Source organism: Notechis scutatus, chromosome 8, assembly GCF_049901735.1.
Source record: "Notechis scutatus isolate UNSWTSFEM ecotype Mainland chromosome 8, rNotScu1.2, whole genome shotgun sequence".
Classification (NCBI taxonomy): Eukaryota; Metazoa; Chordata; class Lepidosauria; order Squamata; family Elapidae; genus Notechis; species Notechis scutatus.
In genome coordinates this window covers 18,939,214-18,955,583 of record NC_142016.1, presented here as the reverse complement: position 1 = coordinate 18,955,583, position 16,370 = coordinate 18,939,214, and the positions used below count along the sequence as shown (strand labels likewise).

General features: G+C 43.2%; 2 protein-coding genes across 14 annotated transcripts; both read right to left on the bottom strand.

Annotated features, from left to right (window-relative positions):
* Positions 1 to 338: 338 nt before the first annotated feature.
* Positions 339 to 3,371, bottom strand: LOC113423735 (uncharacterized). 8 transcript variants are annotated; one of them, XM_026685273.2, is made up of 3 exons: positions 3,252 to 3,309; positions 1,791 to 1,844; positions 339 to 1,451 (listed from the first exon to the last, which is right to left on the bottom strand). In XM_026685273.2, exon 3 carries the CDS (start codon positions 1,396 to 1,398, stop codon positions 550 to 552), a length of 849 nt encoding a protein of 282 aa, XP_026541058.1. In that variant the 5' UTR covers positions 1,399 to 1,451; positions 1,791 to 1,844; positions 3,252 to 3,309; the 3' UTR covers positions 339 to 549. The 8 variants fall into 8 exon arrangements, with proteins under 8 accessions (XP_026541058.1, XP_087827057.1, XP_087827058.1 ...); XM_087970931.1 differs by having other exon boundaries at positions 3,218 to 3,290; XM_087970932.1 differs by having other exon boundaries at positions 2,744 to 3,270.
* Positions 3,372 to 5,564: 2,193 nt separating this feature from the next.
* On the bottom strand, positions 5,565 to 16,344 carry LOC113423745 (uncharacterized). 6 transcript variants are annotated; one of them, XM_087970925.1, is made up of 8 exons: positions 16,247 to 16,286; positions 14,454 to 14,602; positions 12,215 to 13,155; positions 9,909 to 11,002; positions 9,201 to 9,318; positions 7,629 to 8,243; positions 6,790 to 6,950; positions 5,565 to 5,914 (listed from the first exon to the last, which is right to left on the bottom strand). In XM_087970925.1, exons 3-8 carry the CDS (start codon positions 12,816 to 12,818, stop codon positions 5,906 to 5,908), a joined length of 2,601 nt encoding a protein of 866 aa, XP_087827051.1. In that variant the 5' UTR covers positions 12,819 to 13,155; positions 14,454 to 14,602; positions 16,247 to 16,286; the 3' UTR covers positions 5,565 to 5,905. The 6 variants fall into 6 exon arrangements, with proteins under 6 accessions (XP_087827051.1, XP_087827053.1, XP_087827055.1 ...); XM_087970927.1 differs by lacking the exon at positions 16,247 to 16,286 and adding an exon at positions 15,857 to 16,210; XM_087970929.1 differs by lacking the exon at positions 14,454 to 14,602 and having other exon boundaries at positions 16,275 to 16,344.
* Between the last annotated feature and the right edge of the window lie 26 nt (positions 16,345 to 16,370).

The following is a 16,370-nucleotide window of genomic DNA, read 5'->3' as shown; positions in this document are numbered from 1 at the left end:
AAAAGGGTGGTGCATTTCCCCACTCCAAATCTGCCACCAGAGGCAGACTAGTGATCAAGCCAATCCCATCTACTTAAGAGGCAATCCCTGCCCATAAGATAAGGCAACCTTCTAACCAGTGCCTGGTTCTCCTACATTGTTTTCCCAATATAGGCTAAATGATGGTTGAAACCACAGTCCAAGACCTATTACAGACGTCTACCAATGCTTCCGAGACTCTCAGGCTTGGAAAACCATAATTAACAGAGATCTGTGACATTATCGGTGGCCTTTATGTTTCAATAATACATGGTGAAAAAAGGCAACCGACAAGCAAAAGCTGAATATGAGGAAATACATTTTCGAATAGATCAGCCTTTTATTGTCATGCAAAGCATCACCTAGAACTTGGTGTACAAGAAATACAATAGCTGCCAGAAATCATATGTCTCTTTAGCTTTGAGCAGTAGCAAACGTCTGAGCAGGGCAGCCATCAGCTGACCAGACTTTCTACCCCTAAGGGTCCCTTCCCTTACAAATAGCGCTGCCTGCCTGCCTGTTCCTGAGACTTCAGCGCAGCCAACTTCTGGCTGAAGCCCGCTGCCTTGCCCTCTCCGGATAGGGCTGCCGTCCAGGCTCAGGATGCAGAAACTGGTAGTCTTCTGCCAAGGCGACAGCTTCATCCCCATTTTCTGGATGACGCTCCCGGACCCACTTCTGGACATCATCAGGGAGGAGGTTCAGGAACTGCTCGAGGACTAGCTGCTCAACTATTTCTTCTTTGCTGCGGGCCTCTGGTTTCAACCACTGGAACAACAATTCCTGGAGCCGCTCATAAGCCACTTGGGGACCTTCAGTCTCTTTATAGGCGAAACCCCGAAAGCGTTTGCGCTGATTTTCTGAGACTGTGTTGGACAAGCACGGAATAGCCTGTTCCACCTTTGTGCAGCCCCCTGCCCGGCTGACATCCAAACTGCTGTGTGCTTCCTGGGCTTCTCCAAAGAGGTCAGGCAGCAGCATAGCCCTTCTTGGCTCTCTGGCTTCCTGGCAAACATCAGGCATTTCTTTAAAAGCTTCGGCATCATCTTCCATCATCCGTTTTGCTCCCTTCCCTTCATACGAGGGTGGCACTGGAACAGCAGCAGCTACCTCCACTGGAGGTGGCACCAAGGCTGCCTCAGTTTTTGGCTCCTCTTCATGTTTCACTTTCATTTTTGTGACTTGGCATGGAACAGCAGGCTCTGCTGGCATTTCCAAAGGTTCAGCATCCTCACCCAAACATTTGGCAACCATCTTAGGCTCGCTCTGATCGCTACCAGAGTCCTGATGTTTAGTCACAATGCCACCCTCCGAGTCCCTATCTTCCGCAGGGTCAGAACAGGAGCCATCCAGGAATGGTGCTTGAATCTTATTGGCCATTCTTCACTGGCTGCCCACAGGCGTTGCAGCTTTTTTCCCCCCCTGGGAAAGTTCTATAACAAGAGATGTCAAAAAGAGAGAAAAAAAAGTGGTAAACATTCAAGATTAACTCTAAAGACTTCTGTGTAGACATTCATTAAAAAATTGAGCAGAATCGGGCTCAGAAGTGTGGACAACAGGTACCCCCCCCAAAAAATGTGGATCCCAGGGAACTCCTAGCACTACTAGTTAAAATGTTAATGAGAAAAAGAAGAGGAAATAATGAAGAGAGCGTTTAACTGTTGCTAAAGATGACAAATATTCTGTGAAATAGCTGTGTTAGGTGCACAATTAGAGTCTAGACACTGTAAAACTATGCTGAAAACAGGCTAGCCTTCTTTGCAGCTACTTACATTTTTCCACTGCTGTGGATTACTGCTGCTTCACTATATCCGCCTCCCTTTAATCTGTATTTTAAAAAGCAAACCAACATGTAAACACACACTTGGGAACAAATGCCAACCAATGCAACTTCTTTCCTTGTCACTTCACAAAACATCTGATTCCCCAGGGGCCAACTAGGTACCAAAGGAGGGAAATGACAGGTATGCAAAGAGCATGTTATGTGGAGCTAAGTGTATTCCACTATCTAATGAAAGGCCTGTTAACATATAACTTTGTTAACAGGTCTTTCATTAGATAGTGGAATACACTTAGCTCCACATAACATGCTCTTTGCAGAAAGGCTGCCTTTTTGTTATGCATTATTTTTTAAATATTCTTTTTTTAAATCCCAATAACATTTTGGTGAATTTCTCCCAGGAATTCAAAAACTCCCCAAAGCAGCATATCCTTATGGCTCCAAGATACAGTGCAGGCAATCCTCGAGTTATGACCACAATTGAGCCTAACATTTCTGTGGTTAAGTGAGACATTTTTAAAGTGAATTTCGTTCCATTTTACGATATTTTTCACTGCAGTTGCTCAGTGAATCCCTGCAGCTGGCAAGTTAGTAACACTGTGATTAAGTCAATCCCTTTATTAGTCTTAGACCAGAGACCTGGTTGTTAAGTGAATCTGGCTCCCCCATTGACTTTGCTGCTCAGAAGGCCCTAGGAGACATTGCGACGGTCGTAAGTATGAACCAGGGGCCAAGCGTCTGAATTTTGACCACACAACGATCCTGGGGATGATGCAATGGTCGTAACTGGGGTGGGGAGGAACAGCCCCAAGTCCTTTTTTTTCCAGTGCTGTTGTAGCTTTGGTCACTAAGCAAACGGTTGTAAGTCAAGGACCACCTGTACTGAAATAAGTAACAGTTAAGTTTGAAAGAGAGGGGGGAAAAGAAAGCCAGTGCACGGCCCACCCATTCTTGGAGGCAACTATTTCCCCGCAAGGCCCCACGTTTTCCTTAGAAACACTTCGCAGCCGAGATCCGAAAGGATTTCTGTCTCTCCCCAGTTCCCGGCCATGCTAAACGCCGAGCTCGCAGGAAACCTTTTGCTTTCCGCCACAGGATGGGGCGCAAACCAGCCTTTCCCCTTCTCGGGAAGAGAAAAAGGCAGCGAAATTTGCAAGAGCGGTGGCGGGAGAGCAAAGCAAGCGATGCTTCGGCCTGAACCTTCGGCCGGAGCGGCTGGTCTCTTTCTCCTCCCCCCACCCCACTCGCTCCCGAGGCGGCCGGGAGAAGCGCCACGCGAAGCCGCGGGGGCTTTATAGCCCCCCGGCTCCTCGCGCGGGAGGCGAGCGAAGGGCCTTCTCTCCGGGAGCGCCGCCTTCGTTCAGATTCACCGCCCCCCTCGAGCGGCCCTAGGCCGGGCGCGGTTGTCCCGCCAAGTACCGAGGAAAAAAGAGCGGACAACACCGCCACCGACCTGCACCCAGGCCAGGCCCGCTTTTAGCCGCTGGAACCCGCCTCCGGAAGTTCCCCCGATTGGCTTCCGGCCCGAGGGACGTTGACGGTTTAAAAGAGGGGGAGAAAGTAGAGCTATAAAGTGTAGAAAAGTTCTTCCCCCCCTCCCCCGTGGGAGTCGTTGGCGCGTCGTTGAGAATCCGCTTCCGAGGATGATCAACCGTAGGCAGAAAGGATCACGTATTTTCATAGGCAGCCGCGTTAGGCGACAAGTTTTTTTTTTTTAAACCAAGGTTGGACTAGAAGACCTCCAGGGATCCTTCCAGCTCTGCTATTCTATTCCTATTCCTATTGTATTCTATTCTATTCTTCTCTCTTCTCCTCTCCTCTACTATATTCTATTCTATTCTATTCTATTCTTCTTTTCTTTTCTATTCTTCTGTTCTGTTCTTTTCTCTCTTCTTGTTTTATTCTATTCTATTCTATTTCTATTTTATTCCATTCTGTTCTATTTTTCTATTTCTATTCCTTTCTTATTCTATTCTATTCCATTCCATATTTTCTATTCTGTTCTATTTCTATTTCTAATTCTATTTCTATTTCTATTCTATTGTAGTCTCTCTTCTCTTCTCCTCTCCTCACTTCTCTCGGATCTGGGTTGGTCTCCTGTCTCTGATGTATCAAATGCCTACATATGTCACTGAAAACTCTTGAACACTCCTGGTGTTGTGTGAAATCCCTTCTTGTTTAAACGTTGATAGTCCCCCACAAGGATTAATAAATTCACGTGGGTAAACAAAGGACTCAAAGGGATGCAGAAATGCCAAGGATGAGTCTCGCCTTGCTATACAGGTAGCTAAGTGAGACAATTGTCGGTTGCTAAATGAGACATTTGTTAAGTGAGTTTTGACCCATTTTACGACCTTTCTCGCCTTGGTTGTTAAGGGAATCCCTGTAGTTGATTAGTTAGTAATCTGGTTGTTAAGTGAATTTGGCTTCCCCCGTTGACTCTGCTTGTCAGTAGGTCGCAAAAGGGGAATCACGTGACTCTGGGACACAGCAACGGTCATAAATATGAAGCAGTTGTCAAGCATCTGAATTTGACCATGGTGCTTAAGTTTCAAGTAGATCTCTGGAGCTGTGTGAATTGTGATTTGTTTTAATTAGATTAACTGATGTTGCTTTAATTGCGCAAACCTCTTTGGAACTAGTCTGGTTAACACATGTTCATTTATCTTTTGGACAGTTTTGAATGAGGGCACATGAATTAATTCCAACTTCAACCCCTGCTTTTTCTCATCCTACCTCCTGCCTCAACCTGAGGGTGTTAAATTATAGGGTAGGGGGGGAAAAACCCACATTCAATACTCCCAATAACTGAATATGAGGGAGATTCTTTGGGGACAACAACCAAATGATCTAATCTGGAATGAAGTACATAAAGTAAGTAGCATTTGTTCTGAGCACACTAACAGTGATTAACTTCTTCGATCAGAGTGACATGTTATATATATATAGGTAGTCCTTGCCGTAGAACCACAATTGGGAACCGAATATTTGCTGCTAAGCAAGGCGGTGGTTCGGTGAGTTGTGCCCAATTTTATGACTTATTTTATGAATCATTGTAATTAAGTGAAATGTATTCACTTTGCTTGTTGGAAACTGGCTAGGAAGGTCACAAATTATGATCACATGATCCCAGGACATTCCGACAGCCTTAAATACTTGCCAGTTGCCAAGGTTACCCAACTTTTGATCATGTAACCACAGGAAGGCTGAAACAGTTATTAAGTGAGGATTCATCTTAAGTCACTTTTTTCAATGCAGTTGCAACTTCAGTCACTAAACAAATGATTATAAATTGAGGGCTACCTCTATATACATACGTGTGTGCGTGTGTGTGTGTCACATTATTAATTTTCCCTTAGTTTATCTTTTCCATTCTCTCCAGTGTCAAGTATTTGAAATTCTTTAGAAAAGAAACTTACATTTCTTACAAAAAAATTCCTGTTGTGTTTATGGTGATAATGTTCTTCTTATGCTGATCAACACTATATTCACTTATGCAGCCGATGTTGGGAATCTGTCAAGATCTGTAATTATTGTACTTGTGAATATATTAAGAGAGAATATAATGTTCATCATGAAATCAGGCTGGATCTAGAATACCTCAAGGCTTGTATCTGGGCTAACAATTCCTTCCAAAACCATGGCTTGCTTTCCAAAACAGGAGCTTTGATTTCTTGTGGATTAAAGGGAGGATTTCTCTTTGCAGACCTCTATTCTAATTGGGTCAATGCACATGCTATTTATTGCCCATAAAGAGTACAATAAATCATTCCCAGTTGCTTTATTTAAACTCAAGCAGGAAAGGGAAGAAAGAGATTACTACAGTATAAAAAATAAAATAAAAACAAGGGTAACAGTAAAAAGGTACAGGAATGACAACATTTGCACCATAGCAGGGAAAGAGCATCTGGATCAGAGCCTGCTGTAGTCTAAGCAATCCAACAGGATGAGGAAGGAATAGGGAATCACGGGCAGGGATTGTTGAAAGTCTCAGGCAATCAAGCAAAGGGTGCTTTTCACCCTCCTTTTAAATCAGGCGCTTCTAATATTGCTGCTGAATTTCTTGATTGGGGGGGTGGGGGGTGTACATTCAGCCCATGCAAGGATTCAAAGATGCTACAGGAAAGATAAAACACTGTTAGTATTGGATCAAAACATATTGAGCATTTTATATTCAGAGAATGAACTCATGGCAAACAATTTAACATAAAACTGGCTTGATTTCTAATCAAGGCCAGATATCTCATTAAGAAAAAAAAGAGATTCATTCATAAAAAGTTTCATGAGTTAAGATGATAGATTGGAAGAAAAATGCCAGATAAGCAGATGTTGCTCACTTTTGTTTACATATAATGGGGCACAAATGTGCATCAAAAAGTGGAAAGACCCCATATTTAGATGGATTACATCATGGAAGGTACAATAACTAACCATCAAACTACCCATCCATTTTTTTTTTAAAAAAAATTCCTATGGGAAATCTTCCCACACCAGTAGAAATAATTCTTTACTAGCTTCTCCATACCCTGTGTGATGTTCAAAATATCTTCCATCTGGGTTAAGTTTTACAGTCTGACCTAGTGAATTTTGTTGAGAATGGAACTTTAATTCTCCGTTCCAAGACTGTCTTCTCAACCAGTCACCAGGATAGAAGCCATCTACAGCAATCCAAATTTGCAATGACACTGCGTTGTAGACCTTCCCTAATTGAAGAAGAGAACTTTCCATGCTATCACTTTGGAAAACAGGCAACTGCTTTGGATTAATGGGAAAACTGTAAATTCCACCATCTATTCCAAACAGCAAGGTCAAATATTTGAGGATGACTGTTTGCCTTTTTAAAAATCCTTTCTACTTTCTCTGTATTAACAGTACTCAATATGAGGCTCATGGCAGGATCTCCGTTTTAAAAGAAAGGAAAATAAAAACCAGATAATATGAAAGAAAACATGCCTTCACACAAACAAACAGTAGTAAAAGGGGAGACTTACATTTCTTTCTCGCCATGCTGGCCTACTAGGGATTTCAGCAATGTTCTGTGGTATGTTTGTTCCTGGCAAAGATTTTGTGTTGTTCAGGACCCGTACCACAGTCCCAAGAGCCTCTGATAAGTCCTGCAAAGGGGTGCCACTCAACCCATACAGCGTAGAAGCTGCATAGAAACGAACAACAACAAATCGAAAATAAGTATCACAAAATGCTTCAGGGGGGGAACTTCTTAGCAGTTGGCACCTTCATTCTTGCCTTCTTAATAAATACCGTGAGATACGTCTTTTCACCTTAGTTTACTTTAGAAATCAACCCCGGTATTATGGATAATTGTTTCAAATCAAGTATTTGCTGCCAATTCTAATTCCATCTTTAGTCCCTTCATCAAGTTCTTTACTGGTGCCTTTAAGCTGTGTTCATTTTAATTCTTATTTAATTCATTGATATCCTATCTTTCCAAATGAAATACTTATTTAAGGCTGCTTTTAGCTCGGATGCCAGTTAAGCATTCCCTACCGAATATCAACACTACACTTTCCTGGTGAGTGCTCTTATATTATGACAAAATGAAAAGTGAGATTGGCTATGTGGGGTGCTGTTTTCAATGACAAGTAGACTTAATCAACAGCCAAGCAATTATTCTGGGAAGGATCGAAGCGATTTATGCACTGTGTTGTGGTCAGCACTGTGTTCAGCAATAAATAAATATTAAGCGGAACCAATGGCAAGGCAGTTGTACAAGTATACTGGCAAGATACAAATTCTCGCAACACATGAAGGACAAAAAGGAAATTGATGTCACTATGTGAAGAGACCTCCTCGTTTCTGCTTCTAGAGTTACCTTGGGTTAATCGGAGTTCCTCACGGACTGTATCCAACTCAGCCTTCAACACGGTACAGCCTACACAAGGGGGTAGCATCCTGGAACCGGGGCCCCCGTCTTGAAGGGCTGTGTCACCACTACCATTTCCACTCCACGGAGAATCCAGTAAAATGTCAATGCTGTCACTAAATGAAGGTCTGTCTATGTCAGGAGACCCATGACCGTCGTGGCCTGGTTGGGGGCTGGCCACGGCTGCATCCTTGTCAAAAGCCAGCTGAGATGACCCAAGACTAGTCGATGCTTTCTGCTCATGCAGAATCCCGTTCACAGCTTCTGAAACTCGGCTACTGCTTTTTGTCTTAGCTTCCCCTTCTGCCTGGTGTTCCCCAGCCACGTTATAACTGGGAACAGATCTTCCCCGCCCTTTGGCTTTCCCAGCTTGCTTTCCAGGCACAGAGAGGGGCATTTCTTTTGCTTGCTTTCTAGTTTCAGCCACTTCTTGCTCTTCTATGCTATTGTTCAACTTCATCTGCTTGGCTGCTGCCACACTGTGTTCTCCATCCTGTTTGGGCACAATCTGCTTCCTTGGATCTGATCTGGCTCTCTTCCTCAGCTGGAGATGTGTTTCTGTACCTGAAGATGGAGAATAAGTTTACCTTGAGAGACCTGCCAAGATACAAAAATAACAGATGGGCTCGTGGTTAAGGCCCTAGGCTGGGAATCATAAGATTTGGGTTCCAGGCCCATAGATGGTGGGATTCCACTCACGTCTTACAGAGTAAGTTTTTGTTTTAGCTGCAAATATGAATATTAGAATATGAAAGGTACTTGATAGCTTTCCTTTCATAAAAACTTTGAGAGGGATCACAATTATTCCTCTTTTACAGATAAACTGAAGACATCCTTAAGAAATCAAGATAGGTTGACTTGCTGAAGGTTAACCCAATATGGAATTCATTAATAGAGCTTATGCACATACTTGTAAAGTAATCTGAATTAATTTGAAATCATCTAGAGTTCTGTTTGTTGTCTTCTCTCTGTAATACTCCAGAAGTGGCTTAGATTTTAGGGAGCCTTAACATTTGAGACTTCAATTAAATGCCTTTTTGATTCTGGCATCGATCTGAGAATTACTATTCAGAGTGTCTTTACAAATATACTGTCAAGTCAAGTCAACAGGCCCTGATGTGTGAATGAGGACCATAAGCTGAACTTGGGAGGCCTGTACCATCTCTCTTCAGCAAACACTTCACTTCCTTGCCATCTGATGATCCCAATCACCTTCTTGGCCAGTTTTTCCTTCCAAGAGATTTTGCTAATTTGCTAGTCTTTATGCTAAGAAGTATATTGCCAAAAATTCTTTTTCATTTGATTGTATTGACTAAGGAATCACAGAAATTGTCCAGAGAGGATACAGGGAGCACAAGTGGATAAAGCTGCTTATGGCATACAAATATAAACAGAAATGGAAAATAAATCTAACTGGATATGTAGTAAAACAAATGAAAACAATCGAAAGCAATCCTCAAAAGACAAAGAAACAAATTTGTCACATCAAAGATTCAGTGCACCTGATAAGCAAATTCTTACCTAGTAAGCCAACCTTCCTAGGATTTTCTTGACTGTCTTTTATGCAGGGTTGTCTCTGATCCTCATTCAAGTCTTCTTGAGGGGAATCTACAACCATGTTATCTGAGGTAACATGTACCTGAAAAATAAGAACGCCACTCTTGTGTTTATCACTTCTAAAATAAAAAGGGCCCTCAGTTCCACACCAAAGATGTCAAGAAGTGTTCCCCTATCTTTGTGAGCTGAAGATAAATATACAAGCATTTTGAACTTGCTGCCAGTTGCCTCATCCTAAATATCCTTCAAAACCAAATCCTGCTGCAGTCACATGAAAATATTGGTCAGAATCGGACAATCTATACCCATAAGATTTTTTTTTTTTAAAGCAAATTCATTTTCTACTGTCTAGAAAACTCTTGAGTAGCCTTTCAGCTTCTACCAAAGCAGGAAGGCTCAAGCAAATTGGAAATGCGTCTTTTGGAGAAAGAGCCTACCTCCACCTGCAGTGCTTCTTGTTGTTCCCTTGTCTTTAAATCTCACTTTCAACTGAAAAACTAAAAACTTTTGCTAATAACTACAGTAATTCCTAGATTTCATGTATAAAAGTCTCTCGGTCAAGGAGAAAGATGTGTGTGTGTGGGGGGGAAATAAGCCCTTTTCATTTCCTCTCTCCTCCTTTAATGCTATCTCCAAACCCCAAAGCAGAAATCCCTCTCAGCATGCTCTTACTTGGTCCCGTTGCCTCTTGGACTCGAAATGGAGCTGGAATCTCTCTGCCAGGGCCACAGCTTCCTTGCCGTTTTCTGGCTGGCATTCGCGTACCAAGGTCTGGATCTCTTTAGGGAGTATGTTCAGGAACTGCTCAACCACTAGCAGCTCCATGATTTGCTCTTTGCTACGTGCTTCCGGCCTTAGCCACTGGTGGGAAAGCCGCCACAGGCACTGGTATGCTTCCTGGGGTTCCTGGGCCTCCTGATACTGGAACTGCCTGAAAGAATGACGGCGGCTCTCCAAGTCGACGTCTGTTTCAAGTGCTTGAGCACAATTGCTGGCGCACAGCTGTTGGGCCTTGTGGCAGAGCTGCTGAGAACTCTGGTATGAATCACATAACAGATTCAAACCTGAGAGGGGTGCCTCTGAGTTATCCCCTTTCCCTGGGGCCCCCAGGTGCCCCGCAACGAAAGGGAGCCTCGGGCCTGGCAGCACCTCCTGACAGTGATCTGCAGGAGGCTGCTGAGACAAGAGCCACCTCAGGATCTCTTCGGCAGTCCAATACTGCACTTCCGGAGGCACCTTAACTCTTCCTCCCAGTGCTTCTTTCACGGCAAGTCTATTTAGACTCTTGCCCGGTAGGTCAGACTGCATTATCTGTTCTAACAAAGCCTGTAGGGGAGAGCCGGGCCCAGCGGCTGTTCCTGCTCCGTTCTTTGTGGGCATCTGCAAGGTCTGCATGGGATTAGCGCAGGCAGCCGAGCTAGGACTGGCGGGAGATCGCTGAGTTAGCACCTGGACCAGCTCAGTTTGTTTCTGAAAGAGTTTCTCAAAGAGCTGGGCTTGGAACTCCCTATCCTCACGTCGCATCTCCTTGTCATGCTGGATGAATTCGGCTAAACTCTGTTTTTCCTCAGCTTGGAGGGCCACCTGCTTCTGCATTCTCTGCAGCTCCGGCTGATGTGAACGGCTGCACTTCTGGCCAGCGCCCCTTGACTGCCCATCCCCCTGAACCTTTTGTTTCCGAGTTCGAAGATGGGGACGTTGGTCAAGCATGGAGATGAGCTGCCTGGGTGGAGGTTGGATCTCCATTAGCATAGGAGAGGCCACATCTATAAAGTAAGGAACAGGGAACAGCCATATATATATATAAATATATATATATATATAGTCTCCAAGCAGTGCAACATCATCAATAGCAGGGTCTTCAAACTTGGCAAGTTTGAGACTTGTGGACTTCAACTCCCAGAATTCCTGAGCTAACAAGACTGGAGGAGGAATTCAGGGAGTTGAAGTCCGCAAGTCTTAAACCTGCCAAGTTTGAAGACCCTGATCCATAGGGTCAGAATGATTCAGAATGATTCGACGGTCAAGATTCAATGGCCAATGATTCAAAGAGCAAGAAAGTAATAAAATGATATGCATGTGAAGCACACAACACCTGTGACTGCAGGCTTAAAAAAAAGAAAAACCTGAAGGTTACCCTATGATGTTGTTCTTCTGAGTATCCAGGGGTCTTCAAACTTGACAGCTTTAAGTCTTGTGGACTTCAACTCCCAGAATTCCTCCTCTAGTCATGTTAGCTCAGGAATTCTGGGAGTTGAAGTCCACAAGTCTTAAAGCTGTCAAGTTTGAAGACCCTTGATATAAACAAGTAAAAGCAACAACCACCAGTGGAAGTTGGCCTGCTATAGAGAATTATATGCATTTCCAGAAACAGAAAGTTGTGGTTCTAGGGGAGTTCAGGTAAAACATTAGACCAAAAGTCCAATAAAACTATGAAACTAAAGACCCAAATATTTCACAAAACGATTAACAGCATATTCTTCCCTGCTCCTCCTTAGGTATCCTTCTAGATCAGTGATGGCTAACCTTTTCCATGTCGCGTCCCGAAAGGTTGTGCGTGCATACACACGCACGTGCCCACCCATGATGCAATGTGCGCATGATTCCCCCGCCCCCTGCACGCGCATGCACCGTGCACCTCTCTGCATGTGCGCACAACCTGTGCTGCTCCTCTGCGCATGCGTGCATGACCATGTGTGCACCTTTGCATATACACATGTGATGCTCCCACATGCCCCGCTCCCTGCACATGCATCTCCCCTAAGCATGTCTCCCTCCATGCATGCATGGCAGATACCAGACAATCAGCTGTCTGGCAGAGGGCGCAAGCACAGTGGGGCTCTTCTGGGGGACCTCTTGTGTGCCGGCAGAAATGGCTCTGCATGCCACTCCTGGCACGTGTGCCATAGGTTCGCCATCATGCTTCTAGACTAGAGGATTTGCACTGACACATTCCCCAGGAGAAATGAACAGTTTACCCAGCTCCGGTGAGATTTCATCTTCCGATTCCTCTTCCTTCACCTGAACTGGGATGATTTGGATCTCGCCAAAAGCCTCATGAGCCTCTGCGTGGGTGTAGCTGAATTCATCGGTCCCTTGGCTTTCGGAGGCAGCAGTCTGGGACAGCCAATGCCCAGAGGCCTGGGACCCCCAACGCTCAGAGATGCTGGATTGGGTCCCCCAGGGCTCAGAGATGGAGAGGCCTTCCTGTCTGTCCGCTGCAACACTGGACCCTTCACCAACCTCAGAGGGAAAACCAGGCCTGCAGTTTATGTACTGTGTCATTATCTGGTCAATTTCATCATAGAAGGGACACTTGATTGGCGGCCGCCCCACAGAGTTATTTTCCTTAGCCTTGCGGTAAGCCACTTTCAAGCCTTTCATTTTTTCACGGCACTGGTCCCCAGTCCGATAAATGCCCATTTCTGCAAGACGCTGAGAAATGCCATCATAGACTGCACGGTTCCTCCCATGGGAGCTAAGGTCATGAGTGACCGCTGCCTCAGTCCAGAGGGCAAGGAGCACCTTGATATGCTCTGCTGGCCAGCTAGCTGCCCGTTCTTGTGGTCTATCCCGCCTCATTTCTACCAAGGAAAACCTGAAATGTCTCACTGGCAGGTTATACAGCAGAGCTCAGGCCAGCAGAAGTCCAAAGGCAAGCAATGCAGATACAAGGAAGGACATGTAAAAAGTCTGAATTTTAAAATTCCCAATTTCTGTGCTGGAACTGCCTGGTAGATGATCCTTGATTCTCCTCCATATGTCATTTATGCAGAGAGTGTAGATTATGAAACTTCCAAATCTAGGGATCTAAACTCTGAACAGCCACAATAGCTACATCTTCCCACTTGTATCGGGTGCAGAGATATTTAGACAGGGTAAGTCACAGCTCATGAAAGAAGGCAGAATACTGCATCTCCTGTGGAAGAAAGATCAGGTTTCAAAAGCCAATGTTTATAAAGTCAGAAAGCCTTTGGTTGTCTATACTGTACAAAACCTCTCTCTCTTTTGAACTAATTTCGTTATCTCCTCTGTTTATTGAAGGAGACGGTTTGGTCAAATCTGGAAAAATCCTGGAAGTTCGTGCAAAAAACAAACAAACAAACAAAAAACACTAGACTAAATATTTATATCACACATTTTTCCCAAGGACCCCAGTGCAAGTTTAATGTTTTCTCCATTTTGCTTTGCATCAGTTCTGTGAAGCAAGCCAGATCAAAAGAAAAGTGACTGGCTCAAGGTACAAGCAAGCTCAACAGAGAAGAACTACAGAGCATTCTGTCTCAGCTTGTCACACAATATTGTAGCCTTTGAACACTAACCCCAGGGAACCTCCAAAATAAAATTACTGTGCAAAATTAATTGGTAATACAATCAATTTATATTTCTTGCAGAGATCTGAGATGACTATTCCAAGAATAAGTAATGTTTTTTCCAGGCATGTCTACTTCCATTTTCAGCTTGTGTGATGCACAAAGATTTGTATTTGGTTAGAAAAATAAACAATCCTTTGTATACAAGCCCCCCCTCAACATAACAGAACTAAAGCTGCTTCCATATCAGGAGATTACTTGCTCTCATTCACTGCCCCACATTCTAAAACATCATGGGAACAGGGGAACAGATTAGAAACACACAATCCAGGGCATCAGTGTTATGAGTAATAAAAGTCAGTACGCACTAGATTATTTATTACATTTAAAAATGAACAATTTTATCTTCTAAAATATTTCCTCATAGCCTAATATAAATAGACCTTGCTTCTAATCAGCTTTATCTCCATGTTACATCTGCATAGAATGGCAGTATGACCCTACTGCATGTTTGCTCAACTGTAAGAGAAGAGAAGATGTAGTATAAGTTTGGAACTGGGCTGTTAAAATGCACATTAATCCTCAACCTTAAGCAATTCCCAACCTTAAGCAATTTCAGTCCTCTTACATATTTTTATGAAAAAAAAATCAGATTTGTTCCACCAAATATATTCTCAGATATATAGCAGCACTATTGTTTTATCACAATCAGGAAAAGAAAGTGAAATACACTGTTCACCTAGGGATGTTGGGCTAACTGTTATTTCGCATCCTAACCAACCTAAGAGTAGTATTGTGAAATGAATACTGGCTCGTGTATACAACACACTTTAATTACACAAACAACTCTTTTGTTGATTCTTAAAGTACTAAAGGCAAAGGGTCCCTCATGCACAACACTTACTGGATATATTGTCTGCAGCAATGCAGAAGTGATTTGTCATTTTACTTTTTTCCCCCTCAGTCTGCAAATTGTATTACATTAAGCTTTTTCCAAATCACCAGGTGGCAGCACCTGGATGTTGTTGTCTAAATGATTTCCAGGAATATAGTCTGGAGAAGATTAAAAGAAATGCAAGCTACTTCAGTTGCAAAGCACATTGCATGGATATGCTCACATAATGCATCAGAAATCCAGCTAGACTTGAGGCCATTGCTTACAAGGTAGGGCAGAGGATTTGCCCAATGCATTAAAGCATAAACTGACCTAACTAGGGTTCAATGATGTGCAAAGAATGATGATTAAAACTTTCTAAGAATTACCTGTTGTGGAAATGAACTACCAAGTGTATAATTAATTAGGTTAAGCATATTGCATTCATTTTAAAGACATATCTTTAAAATATATGAATATACCCAATACATGATTAATCTCCCTGGAATAAAATTAACATAACATTAAGATAGTAAATAAAATAAGCTTTCAGGAAGAAAGTAGCATATAAATATTTTTAAATTCACACACGTAAACACATGGAAGAAACCTTTTAAGCTGCAGAACAAGAATCCAAATGATCTCCAACAGATGGTATCTATTCTCTACTTGCACACGTTTACCTTATAGATATCCTTTTTATAGTTTGACCCTTAGTGATTGTTTATATGTATCTGTAGTGTATATGCAGCCAATTTTTGACATAGTTACTCTTTTAACAGTTTAACTTGCAATGACTACACAATGTATAGGTTGGCTACTGTATCCTTTCAAGAGGATTTGATTTAGTTATTGTTGCAATTGCTTACAGCGATTATATCTATGTGTGTGCACACACATACACACATAGAGGTAACATATGTATAGCTAATTTTTGACTTAGTTATTTTAACAGGCTGTGATTACATGTATTCACACACAAAAACATACAGTATCTAAAGAGCCAAATTTCTACTTAGTGGCCGTTTCAACAATTTGGGTTTTGTATAGCTTGTGTACACACAGACAGGAATATGTACATGCATATATGGTATGTATAGCTAGGTTCTGATTTAGTTATTATTTTAACAGTTAATGTACATGCAAAACCAACAGTTGACAGTTATCATTTTATGTTTAGCCTGAAGTGATTTGCAGTGTGTGCGCATATGAGCGCATATACATATACATAAAGATATTTATACATACTGGATAGATAGATGGACGGATGGATGAATGGATAAGGATAGAGAGAGAGGGATGGATAGATGGATGGATAGATGGATGGATGGATGGAGAAGGATAGAGTGAGATAGATAGATAGATAGATAGATAGATAGATAGATAGATAGATAGATAGATAGATCACGAAAACCATATATTATTGTATATACCCTGGAACATATACACTATACATCAATGCTACAAAATAAACCAAGAACCCGCTTCAGGAGCTAAGCTGCAGGCAGGACCGAGGCGCTCTGGGTTTAGATCCCTCCCAGGGGGAGCTCCGATCCCTGCAGGTGGGTTTTCCATCGGTCCCTCCTTGCCCCTCTCCTTTCCCTTGGCTCCCTCAGCTCCCTCCCCTCTTACGGGGGTCTCCGGGCTTTATACCCGGCCATCCGCGAAGGCAGCAGAGATGCTCTTGGAAGAAGGGCAAAGCCGCACACCGACCCGGTTAAGGCCAAGCGGTTTTAGCACGAAGACCCGCCACTTCCATCGCCTTCTTGGCCTCTCATGAGGAGGATGAGGATGAGGATGGAGGGGGGCCTGCTCTTCCTTACCTGCTTTGGGGCACCCCAAACCGCCTACCTGCGCTTAAAGAACCAAGAAAAGAGAAGGCGGCGCTTCGGCTCAGAACTCGCCCGAGGGAACCAATAGGAAAGCCGGGAGATCCCGACCGGGAGA